This window comes from Mirounga leonina, unplaced genomic scaffold (assembly GCF_011800145.1).
Source record: "Mirounga leonina isolate KUSES-001 unplaced genomic scaffold, KU_Mleo_1.0 Mir_175, whole genome shotgun sequence".
Taxonomy (NCBI): domain Eukaryota; kingdom Metazoa; phylum Chordata; class Mammalia; order Carnivora; family Phocidae; genus Mirounga; species Mirounga leonina.
The window spans coordinates 21,286,271-21,309,343 of record NW_023270453.1 but is presented as its reverse complement, the minus strand read 5'-3'; the positions used below and the strand labels follow the sequence as shown (position 1 = coordinate 21,309,343).

The window sequence follows — 23,073 nt, the reverse complement described above, 5'->3', positions numbered from 1 at the left end:
TGGACGAACAGCCTCCAGCAGCAGTGAGACTCACGTGCTTACTGTGTGCCGGCGCTGTGTTCAGGCATCCCCAATCGTCCATGTTTCATCGTACCACCCTTAAGTTGTAGAGCTTGGGTGACTTTCTAGTAAACAGTAGGTTGTGATTAGGACTTAATTTTTAGACTTGAATACTCTTTTTTTTTTTTTTAGATTTTAAAGCATGAGCAGGGGTGGGGGGTGCAGAGGGAGAGGGAGAAGCAGGCTCCCCACTGAGCAGGGGGCCCCTGGATCATGGGCCCCGGGATCATGACCGAGCCGAAGGCAGATGTATAACTCACTGAGCCACCCAGGCACCCCGACTTGAATACCTTTAAAAAAAAAAATTATTTAAACCTCTCCTCTTTGATATATTTTAAGACTCGATCTGAAATTGACAAGCACATTGAACAGGAGAAGGGGCAGTAGAACAGAGTGCCATCTTTTTTAAGATTGTTTTTTTTTTATTATTTGAGAGAGAGAGCATGAGCGAGGGAGAGGGAGAAGCAGGCTCCTCACTGAGCAGGGAGCCCGATGAGGGACTTGATCCCAGGACCCTCGGATCATGACCTGAGCCAAAGGCAGACGCTTCACCGACAGAGCCACCCAGACACCTCCAGAGTGCCATCTTTTAAAGAATGTGGCAGTTAAAAGATGTCTCTGTGGTCTGCCTATTCTGTGTTGTGAAGTTACCGTTTAGTTTTTAGCCTATCAGATGTCTGAGTCTGTAGTTGATTTGGGTTCTGCTGAAGCTGCCGCTGGTTGCTTTAATTAGTCAAGGTGTCCCATGTCACCCACTTGTCTTCAACCCTGATGAGTGGATTCGTGGGTCTGTCTCAGGTGTGAAATCACTCTGTTTGGGTAGATAACAGAAGGACACTGCACCATAGACTTAATACCTCTGTGTGGGTGAACCTGGGGCATATAAGGGTGGTCTTCTAGGATCCATTGTCCCTCACAGGAGGCATGTGACCTGTATCAGCTTGCCGGCACCTTGATCTTGGTTAGTTATCACTGTCAGCAGGATTGTCAACTCTGTCTTTCCAGGAAGTATGGTGCATGCAGACAAATGCTGATCATTTGCTTTCCTGATGGATTTGAACATAGTGAGAGATGTTTATCAGGGAATATTTGGATGTCCAACAACAGGAAAGAGGTCCTGAATTCCAAAATTATGGAGTGAAATTGGGAGTTGTCCTCAGTGGGTGATTATGCTTTAGCCTTTCTCCAGCACCCTGTGGGGCTTGGCACTGTCAGAGAGCCTATTCTCTGTCTTGACTTATGTCCAAGTATGCATTTATTTGAAAAGAGTATTTAAGATTTCTGGAGGAGACCCTAACCCTGTCGTCCATTCCAGTGTCACACTGATCCTCGTAGAGTGCTTTCTTAACAGCTGATTTGCTCTCTCTGGCCATCTTTGGGCGGAGGGACATAGATTATCACCACTTGGTCTGTTGGCGTAACCTTCATCTGCTTTATATCATCTCCACCCAAAGTTTTTTCTTCTGTATTTTTTGGTGATAGATCACATGATGCAGTCCTGTCATCCTGTGCTAAATTCCCTTGCTGTCACACTTAACACAATGCCAACCTTTGCAAGTGCACTAACGGGTGTAACTTAGGAGGTGCTGCTTGCCAGTCACTGGTCATAGCCTGGCAGATATCCTAGTTGTAGGTCTATCTGAGGTTATGCTGGGGCCTTTGACTGGTCCTGGCAAATTAACTGCCTAACACATGTGAAGCAGCTCATTAGTGTTCTCGTGTTTCCCCCATAAGTCTTCAGAGTGAGCAGGTAGATTTCTAGAGTTTCTTTCCCTTTATCTCTTTGGGGAAGTAGTTACCAGTTCTCCTGCTACTTTAGACAGGCAATAACGACCTGTGCTCACAACTCTCAGTAATATTTGTTCTGTTGTTTTGTTTTGAGGTGGAAGGGGGATCTCTACCCTCAGAACATGGGGGAATAATATTTACGTGGCTCACACAGACCAGTGAGTACATGATCCGCACCCCCCACAGCTCACCAGAAGAGGGCCTCCGATACTAGTCTCAGTCCAGCATTTGCTTCCCCACAGAGAACGCTACTAATTATGGCCAAAAAAAATCCGGGAAATATTATCGAGGGATGGGGGTCCTTTTACAACTTTTAGGAATAAATAGATCAGATGAGAAGACCATGCTTCTGAATGATCACTTGGTTTAACAAAGCCCCTTGGTTAAATGTGATTATGGATGTGCTAGCTGTAGTGTAGTTGAAGATCTTCCCACTGAACTTACAGGCTTTAAGAAACCAACCCAGGAGTGTATGTCCTATTGAATTGATGGGTTCCAAGACCTTACCCTTAACTGATCATAGCTCTCTGCTTCTCCTGAGCTAGGCGATGGATCACTTGGAGTCCTTTATTGCTGAGTGTGATCGGAGAACTGAGCTTGCCAAGAAGCGGCTGGCAGAGACCCAAGAGGAGATCAGTGCAGAAGTTTCTGCGAAGGTATGCCTGAGAGACTTTCTCGAGTTGTGTGTGCAAATCAGTGTCTGGTAAAAACCAGCCTGCCAACTGGCTAACAGCTTACCATTAGCACTGACTCTGCATCTTTGGGGTGGACAGTCCTTGCTGCCTTGGTGCTTCTCAGTAAGGAGAGAAGGCTGTCAGCAAGCTCTCCACCCCCGGGAGCTGCCTCTGTCTGTCCCCCAGTTTGTTTTTTTTTTTTTTTTAACACCCCTAGATAAAACAGGAAATGGAGACAGTTAGTTGGGAAATGGTTAGACTGTCCTGAAGAATGAAGAAGATACATCTGTGTGTCATTGGCCTATCAGCACATCCTCCTTCTGTTCCCGATTTTGAGTGCAGCTGATGAGTCTCTTCAGTGTCCTTTTCTCTCAGTTTTATAAAAGCATTGCTTAGGATATGTGTAGTTGCTACCTTATTTCTAGAATTAAATCCCAAATGATGAGGCATTTTGCTTACGGTACAAGTTTATGCATTTAATCCTGGACAATTTATGGCCCCTACCCAGAAGGTTGAGTTGTGATAGAAGACATGAGAAGAGACAGCTTAGAAAGTGACCATGATGACCCTGGCCACCATGTTGGAAGTGACAGGCATGATGCTGCTTTTACTGGAATGCAACACGCAGGTTTAGTTTAAGGTCAGAATCTCAGCAATGCCAGTAAAGATGTCAGAATTGTTACAGTTTGCTTGTGATCCTGCAAGGATCTTGGCTATTCCATTTAATTTTTGTAGAACAGAGCAGAAGTACAGCAGGAGAAACACTCATTGTCTCTGTTAAGATCTTTTGCTTTTAGATGTTTGCTTACCTGATTGTTGTCTTCTTTCAGGCAGAAAAAGTACATGAGTTGAATGAAGAAATAGGAAAACTTCTTGCTAAAGCTGAGCAACTGGGAGCTGAGGGAAATGTGGATGAATCCCAGAAGATTCTTATGGAAGTGGAGAAAGTCCGTGCAAAGAAAAAAGAAGCTGAGGTTGGTGGGAAAATGTCTTCAAGAAAGAGGAAATGTAGTAACCCCTAAATGTTGACTGTTTGGGCTAAAATTAAAGTATTCCTTTTTTTGAATATTGGGAAGAAGTTGGAAATAGGGTGCTATGTGGACAGGGTTGTAGGATTTAGAGTGTGCACGTACTTGGGTTTGTGCCTTTGCTGTGTCCCCTGTAACCCTGGTGTGACATCAGGCCCGTCACTTGCCAGCCCTGAGCATAACATCCATATGCAGAGCACAGTCCTGAGCGTTGAAGAGTCACCAGAGTGGTGTCGTTTACTCTCTGGTCCTTTGGCTCTGTAGGGGTTTGCTGCGCTGTGGTGGTCACTCAACTGGTGTGAGTGGGCCAGAGTGGTAGTGCAGATTGCCCTAAAGAACAAAACCTGCGTGTTCTTGGTGACACTGCATCTCTGGTAGAGAACCTATGCAGATTGAGGGTAGCATCCAAGTGGTGTCAGCTAGGGTACCAGGCCAGGACACACTGGCAGGGTGGTGGAGAAACTGAGTCAGGGACTCAGTGTTTGTATCGTTGACAGGCATTTTCTTCCAGACTATTTTATCCATTAGATATGCTCTGGCTCTCAAGTCCTTACCACTGGAACTGGAAATGGCTCACATAGGCTTTGAGAATGGTGGGAACAGTAGAGTCAGAGGGAGGCGGGGATGGTTGTATTCCCGGAGTAAATGCTTGTTAAGCTCCAGCTGTGTGCCAGATAGTTTTTAGTTGTTGTTTTTTTTTTCTTTTTAAAGATTTTATTTATTTGAGAGAGCAGAGCAAGAGAGAGCATGAGTAGGTGGGGGAAGGCAGAGGGAGAGGAAAAAGCAGACTTCCTGCCGAACAGGGAGCCCAACACGGGGCTCAGTCCCAGGACCCTGGGACCATGACCTGAGCCGAAGGCAGATGCTTAACCGACTGAGCCAGCCAGGCGCCCCAGATAGTTTTTAGCTGTGAGCACACCAGAGGAGGCCCTCCTCATGGAGACCGTGCTGGAGTTGGCAGGGGATACAGACAGAAGGGTATGTGAACAGATGGATAAGATTGATTCACATGAAGATAGGTGCTCAAAAGAAATGGGGTCTGAGTTTGAGAGTGACTTTGTGTTGCCAGGGGTCTCCAGGTGGAGTGATCCTGGAAGTGCCCTTAGCTGAGACCCACAGGCTGAGAAAGTTATTAGGGTGGTGGGGTCAGGGAGCCTGGGTAGAGATGAAGTCTTACATAAATCATGTATATAAATCCTTAACATAGAATCTAAACTCCTTTTTACTGAAGTGGAAAATACATGTTTATATGTAGAACAGAGTCGGGCTCCTTGGGTTGCTGACTGCTGTACCAGAAAGGCCAGAGAGTCAGGAGGGAAGCTCTGTGGCTTCTTGGTGCACCCTGAGGCCCAGCCCTTCATGCTTCCAAGAGCAGAACAGACACCAGAAATCCCTGGGATGGCTCAGAGATTTGTATGGGGGTGTAAATGATTGTAGATGAGGGGTTCATCATGTGGATGTCTTTAGACAGCCCAGACAGGAGCAGGATGTGGGATGCATGGGTGTTCATATCCAGGACCTGTAGCATCCTTACCCCAGCCATTGTCCTCCATCCCCATCACTGAGAGTGCCCCCAGGAGGCAGCACCACCTCCTTAAAACCGCTGGGCAAGACAGGATGGTGTTGGGGAGGCCTCCGCCAGGCTGATCTCTGGTGGTGTGTCACCTGTGAGTTCCTTTCCGCTCTCAGCAGGCATGAATGTTCAGTAGTCTCAAGGAATAATAGAGAGAGATCCCATGTGCCCTTTATCCAGTTTCCCGTGGTGATAACATCTTGAAAAACCATAGCACAATATAATAGAAAGGATGTTGACAGTCACGATACGGAATATCCATCACCACCAAGATCCCTCCCATGACCCTTCTGTAGCCACATCCACTTCTCTGCCCCTGGCAACTACGAATCTCCTGCATCTCTATATTCTGGTCATTTTAAGAATGTTATGTAAATGGAGTCATACAGTACGTACCCTTTTGAGACTGTTGTGTTTTGTTTTGTTTTTTCCCACTCAGCATAATTAGAGTTTATTTTGAAAGAAATTAGAGGGTGGTAGTTTCAAAATTACAGAAAGGGATAGAATATCACAAATATTTATGGGTCCACTATATTTGTCATTTTTGCCTAAGGATTTTGGTTTTGTTTTTTCTCTTTGTTTTTTTTTTTTTTTAAGATTTTATTTATCTGAGAGAGAGAATGGGAGACAGAGAGCATGAGAGGGGGAGGATCAGAGGGAGAAGCAGACTCCCTGCCGAGCAGGGAGCCCGATGTGAGACTCGATCCTGGGACTCCAGGATCATGACCTGAGCCGAAGGCAGCCGCCCAACCAACTGAGCCACCCAGGCGCCCTAGGAGTAACCTTTTCTGGTTGATGTTTTGTTTCATTTTTTATTTTTTATTTTTTTATTTTTTTTACTTGACAGAGAGAGTACAAGCAGGGAGAGTGGCAGGCCGAGGGAGAGGGAGAAGCAGGCTCCCTGCAGAGTAGGGGGAGCCTGATGTGGGACTCGATCCCAGGACCCCGGGATCATGACTTGAGCCGAAGGCAGTCAGTTAACCAACTGAGCCACCCAGGTGCCCTGTTTCATTTTTTAATTAGGTGCTAGTGCAATAGGGAAAATGAAAGAATAAAAGGTATCAGGATTGGAAAAGGAAAAAAAAACTGTCCCTATTCACAGTTGACATGATGGTATACATTGAAAATCCAAAGAATCCACAATTGATTAGAACTAATACATGAACTTAGGTTTCTGAACACAAGATCAATACATTAAAAGATCATGTATATTTCTGCTTACTAGCAATAATGAAATTGAAAGTAAATTTTTTTAAAGATTTTATTTATTTATTTGAGACAGAGAGAATGAGAGACAGAGAGCACATGAGAGGGGGGAGGATCAGAGGGAGAAGCAGACTCCCTGCCGAGCAGGGAGCCCGATGCGGGACTCGATCCTGGGACTCCAGGATCATGACCTGAGCCGAAGGCAGCCGCCCAACCAACTGAGCCACCCAGGCGCGCCCCTCCCCCCCCCTTTTTTTAAAGATTCTATTGTTTTTTCTCTTTAATAAAAGCTGTAGCACATCATAATGGAAATTCAGGTTCCCAGTGCTTCCCTCTCCAGCCTCCTCCTGTCCCTCCTGTCACTAATGTAGACATTAGTGTGCATTCTGTTCTGTCTTTACCCTTTATTACATGTGTGTGCTGCCCGTAAACTGTGTGCTTGCGTGTGTTTGTGCACATGAGCGCTTTGTGCTTTTAAAAAAATCTCCCATAAATGCTGTGTATGTCTTTCTCGCTTGCATTATTCACTCACCACTGTTTGTGAGGTCTCTCCTTGTTGCTATATACAACTTCCTTCAGTTTCTTGCTGTAGGGTTCTGTTTCATGAACATGTGACTATCTGTTGGTGGTTTTCTAGGGCATTAGTGGTTTCTCATCTTCACAGACCGTTCACACAAGTGTCCTTGCACTTCCTTGCTGGCACATGTATGAGCATGTTCTAGGACACGTTCCTGGAAATGGCACACACCTGTCTGGCTTTCACAGATAATTCAGTTGCACTCCCTGTGGGTTGCGCCAACGTACCTAGTCTCCTACTAGCTGTGTGTGAGAGTGCATCTTTGTTTATGTCTTTGCCAGTTTAGTGAGTCATGTGGTATCTTAATCTGCATTTGCTAGGGAATTTTGAATGAATTAATGGAATACCCCTTTATTTTTTTAAAATTTTTAAAAAGATTTTATTTATTTGAGATAGAGTGTGCACAGGGGGGTGAAGGGCAGAGGGAGAAGCAGACCCCCCTGCTGAGCGGGGACCCCGATGTAGGGCTCGATCCTGGAACTCTGGGATCATGACCCGAGCCAACGGCAGACGCTTAACCAACTGAGTTACCCAGGCTCTCCTTTTTAAAATTTTTTAAAAGATTTTATTTATTTGTCAGAGAGAGAGGGCACGCACACAAGCAGGGGGAGTGGCAGGCAGAGGGAGAAGCAGGCTCCCAACTGAGCAAGGAGCCCAATGCCAGACTCGATCCCAGGACCCCAAGATCATGACCTGAACCGAAGGCAGATGGTTAACCAACTGAGCCACCCAGGTGTCCCATGGAAGATCCCTTTAAATAAGGACCAGTGACTGTTGGAATGCATTTTTCTTTTTTTTTTTTTTTTCATTTGAGAGAGAGACAGAGCCCAAGCACAGGGAGAGGCAGAGCGAGAGGGAGAAGCAGACTCCCCACTGAGGCAGCCTGGAGCCTGATGTGGGGCTCGATCCTAGGACCTGGAGATCATGACCTGAGCTGAAGACAGGTGTTTAACATTAATGTCTGAGTCACCCAGGCACCCCCTGGAATGCATTTCTTAAATCTGGGTTTTAGAGACCTGTTTTGACTTTGGCACCAGCACCAGGAACCATGTCTTATTACTTCATTTCTTCTGTATTTCATCCATTCTGACTGGAGTGGCTGCCGGAGGGGGTGTGTTTTGCTCGTTCTGTCGGACACATTCTTTTTTGAAGAGAGTGTCTAATGTATTTGTGTGTCCAAATTTTAGCTTTTAGGGCAGAGTTGGCATACAGCTTCCTGGATGTTGGAACACAGTCTCCATGAGTGGCTCTTGTGTGTTTTGTCTGTTTATTTGGTTTGGTTTTTGTGCTTTGTGTTTTTGAGGGCCCCTTTTGAAGAGTCTCCCTTGTTCCTCTGGTCCTCCTAGAGCTCTCCACTGCATGTAACTGAGACCTGCCTTCCCTGCTGGCCTCTGAGAACAGACAGCATCCTGCTTGTCTGAGAATTTTGAATGTTCCTTATTGCTTTGAAATCATGATTGTTCATTTCGTAAATAAACGATGGAAATAGAGTCAGTTACAAATATCTGAAGTTTGTAAATGATCCATTTTTTGTTTATTTAAAAGTCACCTCTATAGTCCCTTCAAATATTTCCATTTTGGGGGTTGAATATTTAGTTGTGGTTCTGTGGACCTCATTTTCATTGCTCTGTTCCCACTGTCCAGGAAGAATACAGAAATTCCATGCCCGCATCCAGTTTTCAACAACAGAAGCTGCGTGTCTGTGAGGTCTGTTCGGCCTACCTTGGTCTCCACGACAATGACCGTCGTCTTGCGGACCACTTCGGGGGCAAGTTACACTTGGGGTTCATTCAGATCCGGGAGAAGCTTGATCAGTTGAGGGTATGTTAATATGTTGTTTCTGGAGAAACCCAAGAAGTCTTGTGATGTCTTTGTATTAACTTCTAGAAAACCTTGTGTTTTGATCTTTTCTTTTCTTTTTTTAAGATTTTATTTACTTGAGAGAGAGTGTCCACAAATGGGGGCGGGGCAGAAGGACAAGCACACTCCCCGCTGAGCAAGGGAGCCTGACGTGGGGCTCGCTCCCAGGACCCTGAGACCATGACGCGACTTTAGACACTTAACTGACTGAGCCACCCAGGCACTGCTGTTTTGATCTTTTCTAAGAACATGTCTTTGAGTTTTATTGTGAAATATTCAGATTTTATCACTTCATTCACCCAGGAGAACAAAGGCCTCAGAATCCAAAGCGACTAGTCTACACTTGTTTGCAGGAAAAAAACGCAGAGTCTAGTCCTCTGGTACAGAGAGCTCTCACACACCTCGGAAATAACTTTTGGTTGGAGATGGGAAGAGCCGGTAGTCTCGTTTTTCTCCTTTGGCAGAGGCGGATGCATGGAGAGTGGTTAGGCTAGACAGAAGATCACACTTCTTGGCCCTTGCCTTTGAGCCTCCTCGGAAGGACGAGAACATGGTGGAGTTTTTTGGATAGCACTGCTTCACCACTGCCCACCTTTGTCTCTTCCTCAAGGCTCCTCAGTTTCCTGGGTTAGACTCTAAAACTTATCTTGGGTCCACTTAGAAGGATGGGTGAGCATGTTTCAGATACTTTGAATTATTTTTCAGACTGGTGGAGTCCTCCCTGCTCTGTATAGGGGCCACTAGGATGGGGTGCTGGGAACTATGCAGGTCTTCCCTCCAGACATTTGGTGGAAAGACGCATGGCACTTGACTGGGACACTGCAGCAATCAAGATGGAGGGCCTTGTGTGCCCCTAGAAGGAGCAGGGGGCAGAGCCCTGCACGTGAGGAGAGGTTGCCAGTAGGTGAGGTGTGAACTTGGCACTGGGAGTGGAGCTGGGGTGGCAGCCACTGGTCTTAACACAGTTTGCTCCTGTGCTCCCAATAGAATTTTGGGAAGTGATACACTGTTACGCATATCTTCTTCTTCTTCTTTTTTTTTTTTTTAAGATTTATTTATTTGAGAGAAGGAGCATGTGCGTGAGCAGGGGGAGGGGTAGAGGGGGAGAGAGAATCCCCAAGTAAACTCTCCACTGAGCACAGAGCCCAGAGATCATGACCTGAGCCAGAGTCAGATGCTTAATGAACTGAACCACCTAGGCGCCCCTTCCATTTCTCCTTTAAATTGTATTTCCATTTCATAGCACCCATAATTTAGTTTTGGGGTTTTTTTTTAAGATTTTATTTATTTGACAGACAAAGCAAGAGGGGAAACACAAGCAGGGGGAGTGGGAGAGGGAGAAGCAGGCTTCCTGCTGAGCAGGGAGCCTGATGCGGGGCTCGATCCCAGGACCCTGAGACCATGACCTGAGCCAAAGACTGAGCCACCCAGGTGCCCCTAGTTTTGATATTTTTTTTATACCTGAAAGCCTTTTATTTTTTTAACACATATTTCTCCAACAGAGATGAGACTATATTGAAATTTTTTCCCCTGAAATCTTAAGAACAAGTTTTTGGTTTTTTTAAGGTTTTATTTTTCAGTAATCTTTACACGCAACATGGGACTCAAACTTAAAACCCCAAGATCAAGAGCCACATGCTGTACTGGCTGAGCTAGTCAGGCACGCCTTTAAAGAAATTAGTATTAACTAGATCGAGAAAGCATGCTTTATCTTTGCAGTGTGAGTTGTACGAAGTTGACTAAAACAACACAAATATATTACAGCTTTTGATAATGGCTATTAAACTAACAACTGAAAACATGTTTGGAAGTGCACCTCTAAACAATCAGGAGGGTGAGAGTTCTGGGTCCTAATCAGAGATGGCTTCACTTACAGTTGTCCCAGAGGTGCTCATACCACCAGGCCACACACCCAGGTAATAGTGAGGCAAAGCCTTCTTTCTTAGGGGTGGAAGGACAGTGTCTAGGAAGTAGAGAGGTTTGCAAAGGAGTTAATACCAGACCATAGCCCTGTGCTCGGTCACATTCTCTTTACGAAGAGTCTGCATGTAAATTGAGGGGCTGAAACTCCCATCCTTAACCTTAATGTGTCCATCCTTGTGTGCCTGCTCGGATCCAGGACAAGTGAAGCCAGGGGTGGAGAACCAGAGGCTCCAGACAGGAGGGCTCTCACACCTTGTGAGTGCTTTGAGGAGGATAGCTGGCCCCTCTCCCTCAGTCCTTACTATACCCTTTTGTTCAGGGACCTGGCTCCAGTTTGCACTGAGATACAGGGTTATCCTTCGTGGTAGACTGGTGACCCTTTGTCTCCCTGGACCTACTGTACTCCCCCTTAGGGCTTCATTCCATCAGCAGAGAGGTGCAGACATCAAAAGGCTTTGGGTTGAGGGGTGCCTGGGTGGCTCAGATGATAAGTGTCTGCCTTCAGCTCAGGTCATGATCCCAGAGTCCTGGGGTCGAGTCCCACATTGGGCTCCCTGCTTGGCGGGAAGCCTGCTTCTCCCTCTCCCACTCTCCCTGCTTGTGTTCCCTCTCTCTCTGTCAGAGAAATAAAATCTTTAAAAAAAAAAAGGCTTTGGGTTGATATGGGGTGGGAGTATGTAGACCGGACCTAGTGCTTTGAGCTAAGTTGTGTCAGTAGTGTTCCACAGTGGCGTTTCTCCGGACCTCCTCCGCTCTGTTGCATTGTCTTTTCTGTTGTGTTCACCATCGAGCCTGATAAGCCAAGTATTGAGCTTGGTGTTGAAAGCCAGTTGTGGGTGCCCCTGGCTGGCACAGTGGGTAGAGCATGTGACTCTTGATCTTGGGGCTGTAAGTTTCAGCCCCATGATGGGTGTAGAGATTACTTAAAATACTAAAGAAAGCAAGCAAACAAGAAAGCCAGCCGGTTGTGGAGTGTTCACGGTCTACCTTCCCTGGCCTGCTGTCCCCACCGAGGCCGGGTCTCAAGCCAGTGTAGCACTCAGCACTCCCAAGAACAGGCTGCTCCTGGGCAGCAGGATAGGTTTGGTCATACATGTGGTTTTTTTTACAGTAAAGTGTGTGGAATCTCCTTTGGGTAGAAAACTATCTGGATTGGTGTGAAGCGAAAGATCAATTTCTGTGCCTTAGAACCATAGCACCTCTTAGAATATACAGTTTGTCAATGAATTTATAAGATGTATTTGTAAAAGCGTTACTTTCGTGTATTTTCCATTAAGAAGCTTTAAAGGTGATTATGTTCTTGTTTCCTAAGAGTTTTTTTTAGATTTCTAAATTCCTAATACTGAGATCATGTGAAAGTGCTTTTTTTTTTTTTTTAAGATTTTATTTATTTATTTGACAGAGATAGCTAGAGAGGGAACACAGGAAGGGGGAGAAGGAGAAGCAGGCTTCCCGCAGAGCAGGGAGCCTGATGCGGGGCTTGATCCCAGGACCCTGGGATCATGACCTGAGCCGAAGGCAGACGCTTAACGACTGAGCCACCCAGGGGCCCCATAAAAGTGCTTTGTTAAACAACATTCATACTCTTGTTGGTATAAGTTTTTCTTCTCTTATTTTTCAACTTTTTGTTTGTTTAGAAAACTGTGGCTGAAAAGCAGGAGAAGAGAAATCAGGATCGACTGAGGAGGAGAGAGGAGAGAGAGCGGGAGGAGCGACTGAGCAGGAGGTGAGTCCCACAGTACACACATGCCCAAGGAGACCCTGCTCCTTCCTTGCAGTCTGGCTTGTAGCAATTGAGGTCTGCTGCGGACCTACGTGGCCCTTAAAAGAAAAATGAGCAAACATGCAGCCTGTTCAGAAGAGCGGGGTTTTGGCTGGCCTGGGAGGAGCGCTGTGTGGTGCAGACAGTCGTCCGGAGCTGCACACGCAGCTGTGGCGACCTCACTCGTACCTCGGAAGGTGTAGGGGAGGGCTGAGCAGTAGGAGCAGGAGAGGAACCTGCTCTGCCCTGACCCGCCTCGTGGGTCCTGGGGACACGGCGCTCAGCCAACAAGTCGGGCAGGAGCTGACACTCTGGAGCTGGGGCATGCTTTGTCACACAGCCATACGTTGAAGGGAAAATCCGTCAGGGAAAGGCCTTAGGCCTGAGCAGACTCTGAAGTTGACTGAGTGTTGTCAGGCCCTGCTGAGAACGAGTGTAGGTGGTAAGGGTGGAAGCAGCAAGAGTCCCAGTGAAGGAGGTGCCAGTTGACAGGGTGAGCGGGGTCTTGGTGTGTTGTGGGGGTAGAGCTGTTAAGATTCGCTGGTACAAGGTTGTGAGGCAAGCAAAGGGGGAACAGAGCTGGCCTCATGATTTCAGGCCTGGAGCTGCCACTTAGGGGATGGAGAACACTGGGAGCAGTGTACTAGGGTGAAGAGGGGTTGGTGGGCAGTAGGATTTGGCTCTGGCCGTACTCCGTTTGAGATGCTTAGGAGACATGTGGTCAGAGTTCAGGGAAAAGGCTGGAGCCAGGACCCCACTGTCATGGGGTGCAGCTCACTGTCCTTGAAAGGCCCAGAAGCTGGGCTTTCCTGGAGGAATTAATGTATAGTTCAGAAACAACAAGTAAGTGTTTATTGTATTTATTGTGTTTCTCTTCATTACTTTAATTACCTAACACATTTTGATTGTAAAGAGACTCAAACAAAAACAAAACAGATTCAAACAGTATAAAAATGTATTAAGCAAAACACATAAGGCATCCCTGATTTCAGTTTTTGATGACGAAGTTTCTATAAAGCTATTTTTGTTTTTTGTGGGTTTTGTTTTGTTTTTAAGATTTTACTTATGGGACACCTGGGTGGCTCAGTCAGTTAAGCGTCTGCCTTCAGCTCGGGTTGTGATCCCAGGGTTCTGGGATTGAGTCCCACATTGGGCTCCTGGATCAGCGGGGAGCCTGCTTCTCCCTCTGCCTGCCACTCCCCCTGTTTGTGCATGCATACATACACATTCTCTCTATCTTTCTCTCTGACAAATAAATAAAATCTTTTAAAAATAATAAAGATTTTATTTATTTTAAAGAGCAAGAGAGCGTGAGAGCATGAGCAGGGGGAGGGGCAGAGGGAGAAGCAGACTCCTCATTGAGCTGGGAGCCTGATGCTCAATCCCAGGATTCTGAGATCATGACCTGAGCCAAAGGCAGACTCTTAACCATCTGAGCCACCCAGGTGCCCCAATTTTGGGGTTTTATTTAAGATTTTATTCTTTTTTTTTTTTTTTTTAAGATTTTATTTATTTATTTGACAGAGAGACAGCGAGAGAGGGAACACAAGCAGGGGGAGTGGGAGAGGGAGAAGCAGGCTTCCCGCTGAGCAGGTGCCCGATGCGGGGCTCGATCCCAGGACCCTGGGGTCATGACCTGAGCCGAAGGCAGATGCTTAACAACTGAGCCACCCAGGCGCCCCAAGATTTTATTCTTTATTTGACAGAGAGTACACGCAGGGGGAGCAGGAGAGGGAGAAGCAGGCTCTCCACTAAGCAGGGAGCCCGACGTGGGGCCTGATCCAAGGACCCTGGGATCATGACCCAAGCTGAAGGCAGATGCCCAACTCACTGAGCCACCCAGGCACCCCTATTTTGTTTTTTAAAGATTTATTTATTTGAGAGAGAGAGAGCGTGGGGTGGGGGGCAAAGGGAAAGAAATCCTCAAGCACACCGCCCAGAGTGGAGCCTCATGCAGGGCTCCATCCTAGGACCCTGAGATCATGACCTGAACCGAAATCAAGAGTCAGAAGCTTAACCGACTGAGCCACCCAGGTGGCTCTGTAAAACTATTTTTGAATGGGTACTGTAGTGATCATCCTTACTTTGATGTTTGATTGGTTTATAAAATTTCTTAGAATTCCTAGGACAAAGGAATTTAATATATAAATATTAATAGGTGTTGGAAAAATTGCTTTACAAAAAACTATCAGATCATCCTTTAGATGCATGTTGTGTGAACATCTTCTGTCACATCCCCCTCAGCACATTTTGCTAGTGATCTTGTTAATTTTTGCTGTAGAACAGGGTATAAAATGAGAACTCATTGTATTGTGTATTTCTTGGATTGCTGGTTGATTATATAGTTTCCAAGGAGGTCATGTGACCCTCACCTAGCAGTGAACCTGTGTCTGGAACTTGAGGCTTTGGCTTTGCTTTAACTTTGGTGTCCTTTGGTGACTTTAGATCCCGTCCAGCCTTGCATCTGCTGTGTGACAGTCTGCATAGCTGTGCAAGTGACTTTGACGAGCCAGTTGTTGAACTCAGAGTGTAGCATTTGACCCCTGGGGGTTGGGGGCTGGCCTCATGCTGTGAGCATTGACACCTGGAGCTGTGGGCCTGAGAATGGGTGAGCCGACTCGGTGGGAAGTCAGCACTGCTTCACCTTGTAGACTGTGGCGTGGGCTGTTTGGGGGAAATTGCCCATCCTTTTTTTCTCTTTTTCATTTTAGGTCTGGATCAAGAACCAGAGATCGAAGGAGGTAGGTTTCCAGATCCATTAACATATTCTCAGATGCCCTTCCCCCCACACACACATTTTTTGTCTTTTTTCTCCCCCCATATTTTTTCTTTTTTAAGATTTACTTATTTGAGAGAGAGTGTGTATGCATGCATGCGCGTGCAGCAGTGGGGAGCAAAGGGAGAGGGAGAGAGTCCCAAGCAGACACTGCCCTGTGTGTGCAGCCTGACGTGGACCTTGATCTCATGACCCTGAGATCACAACGTGAGCCGAAACCAAGAGTCACTTAACTGACTGAGCCCTGCAGGCACCCCTCCACGTGAATTTTTCCTTATAGTTATCTTTTATAGCTTCACACTTGTTATCTGGTGGGCAGGGCTGGTGAGGGACCAAGCTCGGGCCCTATCCATCTGTTGTCAGGTTGGTTGGGGCTTAGTGCAGCAGTGGGATCCATTGTAAATGAGAGGGGAAGTCAGAAGTTACTGCTGAGGCCTGTGGGGTGGTAGGTGTTTCCTGGCGAGGTGTTTTCCGGAAGCATCATTGGGATGGGGCCATAATTCTGAATTGATGGGACTGTTGTGGACCCCAGTTGTAAATTTGTAGAAGGGAAGGGGAGATGCCAGTGAACCATCCAGCAGAACTTCTTGCGAGAGAAGGGCTATTGGCAGGGGGCATCATGGCCTTCAAAGCCTTCTGGTTGTCTGCTGCAGGTCACGCTCCCGGGATCGGCGTCGCAGGAGGTCCAGATCTACCTCCAGGGAGCGACGAAAGTCATCCCGATCCCGGTCCCGAGACAGACACCGGCGCCACCGCAGCCGTTCCCGCAGCCACAGCCGGGGCCACCGCCGGGCTTCCAGGGACCGGAGTGCGAAATACAAGTAACTACTCTGACTCCTTCAGTAGCTGCAACCAGGAGTGAGCCCCTTCTCTTTGTGTTCCCAGGGTCTTCTGGGGGTCTATCGTTGGGGCCTGTTGGCCATGCCTGGTCGGGATGGGTCTGGGGCTTTTGTTCAGGAGCCTGGCTGGGCATCTCTGGAACAGTGTTGGAGCCTTGAGGAGTCATGAATGGGGCCCAGCGCATAGGGAGCTGTAAGCTCGAGCAGCAGGTGGATTCAGGGCTGGGACAGTTGAGAGGCTGTGGAGGTGGTTACACGGGCATAACTCCCTCGTGACCTGCCACATGCTCAGTGTCCCCTCAGTACAGAGTCCCTGAGATTTGCTTCCTAACCAGGCCCTGCTTACCTCTGTTGTGGTTTTCTTAAGGAAAAACAACCCAAAAAACATTCATACTCACCCTTTGAGGTAAGCTCTGTGAGCACCCTTGTGTGCTTGATTTATAGCCTTTTTTCCACTGTGTTTATGTAATGGATCATACTCCACATGTACACTTTGTGGTCCTTTGCTTCGTTCACGTTACAGCAAAATCCTACCCTGTTGGGAGAAATCTTTACAAATGTCACTTTTGAGTAGCTGCTTGAACACTCCCTTGTAGTGGCTTGGGCACTAGACGGCTGCCCTCTGCCTGCCGAGGGCTTCCCCGGGCGTGCTGTGTTTTGGTCTTCCCTGAGCTCATGTTGAGGGTCCAAGTTGCCGGTGCTCAAGGAGTCAGCCAGAAGAGGGATGCTGGCCTCCTCTGAGCCTCTGATTCTCATTTCCCAGGTTCTCCAGAGAACGGGCACCGAGGGAGGAGGCCTGGGAGCATGGGCGCAGTGAGCGAGGGGCTGCTGACTGGAGGCTGGAGAGCTCCAATGGGAAGACAACTTCGCGGAGGTCGGAGGAAAAGGAGGCTGGAGAGATCTGAACCTACATCCGGGCCTGTAAATAGTCTGATAAACATTCAACACAGCCTAAAGTTACCCTTTATATTTGCTGAATACAACTCATCTTTTGTAGTTTACAATTTCTATTGTTTTGGAGCTCGCTGTGAGTTTCTAGCGATGTACAGAGTTGCTCCTGTGTTCTGGGGTTCTGTTGAGTAGGAATAAATAAATCTGACAGACGGCCTCCTTACTGCTGCGGTGGGGTCTCTGCTGTCCCGCTGTGCTCTAGAGACTTCACCGTGGCCTCCCACAGTGGGTGGCACACTGGATGTTCTTGGTGAGCAAGCTCACCCTCAGAAATTGTGACTTAATGTTAGACTCCCTTTGACTGTTGGCATCTGAAATGCCTGCTGCCCTGCCCTGACCATCTGGCGTGCAATGTGCTGTCTGCTCGCTGGGCTGCACAGCTCCACCCCTTGGTGTAGACCACAGCAGGCTCCGCTGGGGAGGAGGGAGGTGCCCCATTCCACGTCCACTTCTTTAGGAAGGGCTGCCCATCTAGTCTGCTGTTAGCACAGCCTCAGCCTGGCTCCAGTGAACAACACTGCAGCTTCCCCTTTGGGAGTTACTTAAGAACAAAGACGGGCCTTTGGACAACATCCACATGACAGCCACAAGGTCCTCAGAGGCGGGAGATGCTGATTTGGGTCAGGTTGTAGTTTGATGCATACTCAAGAGAGCCTGGTGGTGGTACCCATGCTCTCAGCTATTCTGTCACATTTTACTAAGAGACCAAAATGAGCCCTTCTGAAAAAGGTAACAGGGATCTCTTCTCTTCACTTCTTGGGGGAAGGATACCTGCTTGGTAGGTAGAGTAGACCCCAAGCTCGTTGAGTAGAGGTGTGTCCTCTAGGGTTTGGGAAGTAGACGCAGGTTGGTGCAAAGCCATGAATGGGTTAAGGGTGGTCCTAAGGAGGGGAGGGGCAAAGGGGGATGAGGCCTGGGATTGTGGGTGCATGACTGTTTGGCTGCCTGGGCTGAAGCAGGCAGAACACACCCCAGGTCAGGCAGCATGAGGGTGCGCAGCTCAGAGCCAGGATGACAGAAGGACCTCCCACCTCCATCCCTCATCTCCTGGAGGGGTGGACTTTTAAAAAAAAGAAAAAAACTAGTAAAATACACAAAACTTACCATTTCAACCATTATTAAGTGTGTTCATGTGTTGTGCAGCCATCACCACCATCCATGGAGGAGTGGTTTTGAAAAGGCAGAGTGAAGACATCCCTGGACTTAGGAGTAGTAATGAGGTGTCAGCCACAAAGGTAAGGCTGAGTTTGAGACAGTTGTAGGATGCCTGGAAGCTGCACATGCTCCCCCCACACCTGGGTTTTCCTCACTCGGTCTAGGAGCAGGTGGTCTTGAGCTCTTGTGCTTGGCTCTTCCAACCTTGTTGCTAGAGGCACCCACCTGTCCCTGGTGCACCCCAGACCTCTGAGCCTCATGGGTTTCAAGTACTGCCCATTTTCCTGTGTGTAGGAGTGTAGTGGACACATGGTCCTGGGTGGGTGGAGAGGAGGAGGTCAGATGGACGGAGGCCATGCACAACACTCCGAGGACCCCATAGCTCACCCTAGTTGGGTTCCAGCAGAGGAGAGTTCCCAGACGGGGATGTGGAGGGTGCCTAGAGGAAGTCACCCATAAATCATAAGGGGGCTGGGGGCAGAGAGGTCACCACGCCACCCTGAGTCCTCTTGAAGAATATGAAAATGTGGGAAATATTTGTTTATATAGAGAGAAGCAGGGACGCAGGTCAGGAGGCAGTTGCAATCCCTGAGATTTGGGTGGGTCAGGCCAACAGGTGTAGATCCTCCAGGGCTCTAAGATCATGGTGGAGTCAGGCTCTTGAGGTTCCCCCCACCACCACCACCACCACATACACACACACCTTGTTTCTCCAGTAGAGGAGGACATCTTAACCAGCATGTAGCGTAGACTGTGGCATCTCCTAAGTGCATAGAGGCCCCCAGCTGCCCTGGAGGAGGGGTCCTTTGGCCACAGTGGGTGGGATTTCTGGGGCCACCTTCCAGGCTCAAAACGGGGTCTCTAGCCAGGCCCAGAACTACAGGCTGGTGAAGGGAGAGCTGGAGGGACTATGCTGGCCCTGCAGCTTGCATGGGAGCCCATAGGATCCCCAGGGGGCCCAACCTTAGGGACACACCCACTGTGTCCTGTGGATATGTGGAGATTCTCCCTAGGATAGTGGGGGGCACTTGGGTTTGCCTGGGAGCTGGGAGTGCCCTGTGTGAGGTGGTACCCAGCTGTGATTGGAGCAAGTGGGAGAGGGGATGTGCACCACAGTGCTTTGGAAGGGACTCTCACCTAGTTGGGATGGTGGCCACAGTGGGGTTTGGGACCTGCCCGTGGCCCTGCTTAGGAAAGACTGGGACAGTTGAGTCAGGCATCAGAAATACTTGGGAGGACTTAAAACAGGTTATTGCCCCATCTCCCCATCTGATTTTCTGGAGAGGGGCCCAAAAATGTACTTTTATTATATTGTAGGCAGATTTTTTAAAGATTTTGTTTTTTTGACAGACACAGCGAGAGAGGGAACACTAGCAGAGGGAGGGGAGAGGGAGAAGCAGGCTCCCCACGGAGCCCGATGCTTAACAACTGAGCCACCTGGGTGCCCCTGTATAGATTTTTTTAGATTGAGTTAAAACATAAAATTCAACATGTTAACTACTTTAAAGTGTACAGTTTAGTGGTTTTTGTTTTTTTGTTTTTTTTTTTTTTTAAAGATTTTATTTATTTATTCATGAGAGACAGAGAGGCAGAGGCAGAGGGAGAAGCAGGCTCCCAAGGAGCAGAGAGCCCGATGCGGGACTCGATCCCAGGACCCTGGGATCATGACCTGAGCCGAAGGCAGACGCTTAACCATCTGAGCCACCCAGGCACCCCAGTTTAGTGGTTTTTAATAACTGCACGATGTTATGCTCTGTAGTTGATCACTGCATAGTTTTAGAACATTTCATCACTCCCGAAGGAAGCCGGGGTACCCATTAGCAGTCACTCCCCCTGACACCAGCCCTAGACAACCGCTAATCTACTTGCTGTGTCTGTTGATTTGTCAGCTCTGGACCTGTTGTCAGTGAGAGCACAGAGTAAGTGACCTGTGACTAGCTCTTGTTAACCAAGCAGGGTTTTCAGGGTTTATCTGCACGGTAGCCTGTGTCAGTACCACAAACGTGAGTCTCCCTGGGCTGCTGATGCTCTTGGTCTGAAGGACACCAAGAGCTGGAGTAGGGTCACTGGGGGTGGGGGTGATGGGAGTCGGGGCGCCAGCTTCAAACCCTAAATGGCATTTCTTCTGGGATGTGAAGTGAGCTGCTGTCTGAGTCCTTAAAGCAGCGCCCCCAGCTCTGGCCATCAGGGCACACGGCAAAGGGAATACTTAGCCTTAGGAAAGGGGGATTGAGGAGTCATACCCTCAGTTGCTGGCACAATTAATTGCTTTTATGTCCACTGCACAGTCCCTATGCCAGCCCCTCAGACAGCCCTTCCCCTACTGACCCCACATCCCCACAGGGGCTTAATCTGGGCATTCTCTGGCACGAGTCTGTGGTGCCACATCGCCCTGCGTGCTGTATGATAGGTGATAGGTGACAAAGCTGGTGGCTACTTACAGACAGGTGCAAGGTCTCCCGGGCGCCCACGGTCCCTGACCCAGTCCGTGCAGGAGAAGGACTGTTCTACAGGAGTGCCAGCCCTCCCTGAGTGACACAGGAGCTCACCAGGAAGGCTTGAGGGATCCCTGGGCATTAGCAGATTTCCTGGGCACCAGAAGTTCTCTAGTGCTTTCTGGCCCCTTGTTCCTGCCCTTCTCTTTCCCTCCCTGGGGCTAAGCCTGCTGAGGCTCGGCTGGGACTGCTCTCCCAAGGAGGTTGTGCAAGGGACACCCCTGCCATCCATCCTCACGCCCAGGGGAGGAGCAGTGGTGAGGGGCTCGCGAAGAAGACTTCAGCCCTTCGCCTGACCCAAGCACCTTCCTTTTATTTTTATGGAGAGATAATTGACAAATGGTGTTCTATTAATTTCAGGTGTACGATGTAATGATTCAACACATGTATATATTGCAAAATGATCACCACCAGAAGTCTACTTAACATCTATATCAAAAAGTATTTTCTGGTGATGAGGACTTCTAAGCTGTACTCTGAGCAGCTTTCAAATACACACTATGGTGTTACTGTATATGTAATAATGTAACAGTAAGGTACAGTATTGTATATATAATACTGCATATATAACTAATACAACAGTGCAGTCTTGTATATATAGTGCTATATATATAAGTAGTATGTAATACAGTGCCATGTTACTGTATATATAAATTCTGTATAATTAATACATAGTACACTATTGTGTATTTATAATACTGTATATGTAATTAGGTATTATAATGCAATGCAGTATTATATAATACTATAGATGTAATTATGTAATAATATATAACACTGCAGTATTTTTTTAAGATCTTATGTATTTGAGACCGCAAGACAGAGAGCACAAGTCAGGGAGAGGCAGAGGGAGAAGGGGAAGCAGACTATATACACTGAGCAGGGAGCCCGATGCAGGACTCGATCCCAGGACCCTGGGATCATGACCTGAGCCAAAGGGAGACGCTTAACCTACTGAGCCACGCAGGTGCCCCTGCAGTATTTTTTTTTTAAGATTGATTTATTTGAGAGCATGAGCAGGAGGGGCAGAGGGAGAGGGAGAGAATCTCAAGTAGACTCCACACTGAGTGTGGAGCCCGACACGGGGCTCCATCTCATGACCCTGAGATCAAGACCTGAGCAGAAACCAAGAGTCAGACGCTTAGACGCTTAACCAGGTGACCCAGTGCAGTATTGTGTATATATATAATACCATATAAGTAATGTAACAATATGTAATACAGTACCATATTGTATATATAATACCATATATGTAATTATGTAACTAACACAGTGTGGTGTTACTATATATGAAATACTGTATGTATAATTATGTAATAATATATGGTGCAGTATTATATATATAATAAATGCATATAAATCTATAATACAAATGTATATAAAATATAATACTGTACATGTAATATATAATACAGTACATTTATTGTCTATGGAATACTGTGTATTTATGTAATATGCAGTGCAGTATTATATGGTACTGCATATATAATTATGTAATAATAATATATAATACAGTGCAGTATTATATAGTCCCAGGCCTTTTTCTGAGGCTGCCAGGACCTCCTTTGGACCTCTCCCAAGGTCCAGCATGCCTGGGACTCAAGACCAGTTGGCTCCTGGCTGGGCCCAGCCTCTCTCCCTACAGAAGAGAGCACAGGAGAGTCCCGAGAATAAGAAGCAAACCCTGCATGTCCAGCGGGTCAGGAAATAGAACAGTGTCAGCTCCTAGGAAACCCATCTTCCCAGAGCTCATGGCCTCCTGACACGTGGGAATCATTGGCACATTTATTATCTCATGGTGGTTTCTGAGGGCTAGGAGTCAAGCCACAGCTCAGCCATGTTTCCCTCACAGGCTGCAATCAAGGAGTCTCATCTGGGGCTGTTCTGGAGAAGGGTCTTTCCACACTCACATGGTCGGCAGCATTTATCTACTTTCTGGGTGTCAACAAGAGGCCCATTCTGAGCAGCCACAACATGGCAGCTTGCTTTTTTGAAAGGGAGAGGGTCTCCAAGCAAGAGAGGCATTTTAAGATTTTACTTTTTTGTTTGTTTTAAAGATTTTATTTGTTTGACAGAGACATGGCGAGAGGGAACACAAGCAGGGAGAGTGGGAGAGGGAGAAGCAGGCTTCCCAGCGAGCAGGGAGCCCAGTGCAGGGCTCAATCCCAGGACCCTGGGATCACGACCTGAGCCGAAGGCAGATGGTTAACGACTGAGCCACCCAGGCGCCCCAAGATTTTACTTAATTTGAGAGAGAAAAGGGAGCGTACACTTAAGTGGGGGTGGGGGAGGGCAGAGAGCGAGGAGAGAATCTCTGAGCAGACTCCTTGATGAACGTGGAGCCCAACATGGGCCTCTGTCTCACACCCCAGAGGTCATGACCTGAACCGAAATCAAGAGTCAGAC

The 23,073-nt window shown here is 47.6% G+C and overlaps 1 protein-coding gene across 3 annotated transcripts in view; it reads left to right on the top strand.

Moving 5' to 3' along the window:
* LUC7L (LUC7 like) overlaps positions 1-17,180 on the top strand; it is a 36,726-nt gene extending 19,546 nt beyond the window's left edge. For 2 of the 3 annotated variants that reach the window (XM_035021791.1, XM_035021789.1), the window contains 7 exons: positions 2,394-2,504; positions 3,353-3,496; positions 8,551-8,727; positions 12,327-12,415; positions 15,163-15,192; positions 15,881-16,048; positions 16,830-17,180. In XM_035021791.1, the coding sequence (XP_034877682.1) occupies positions 2,394-2,504; positions 3,353-3,496; positions 8,551-8,727; positions 12,327-12,415; positions 15,163-15,192; positions 15,881-16,048; positions 16,830-16,971 (861 nt within the window). In that variant the 3' untranslated portion in view covers positions 16,972-17,180. Of the gene's footprint in view, positions 1-2,393; positions 2,505-3,352; positions 3,497-8,550; positions 8,728-12,326; positions 12,416-15,162; positions 15,193-15,880; positions 16,086-16,829 lie in introns of all 3 variants that reach the window. The other variant, XM_035021790.1, reaches the window with a different exon arrangement.
* The last annotated feature ends 5,893 nt before the right edge of the window (positions 17,181-23,073 follow it).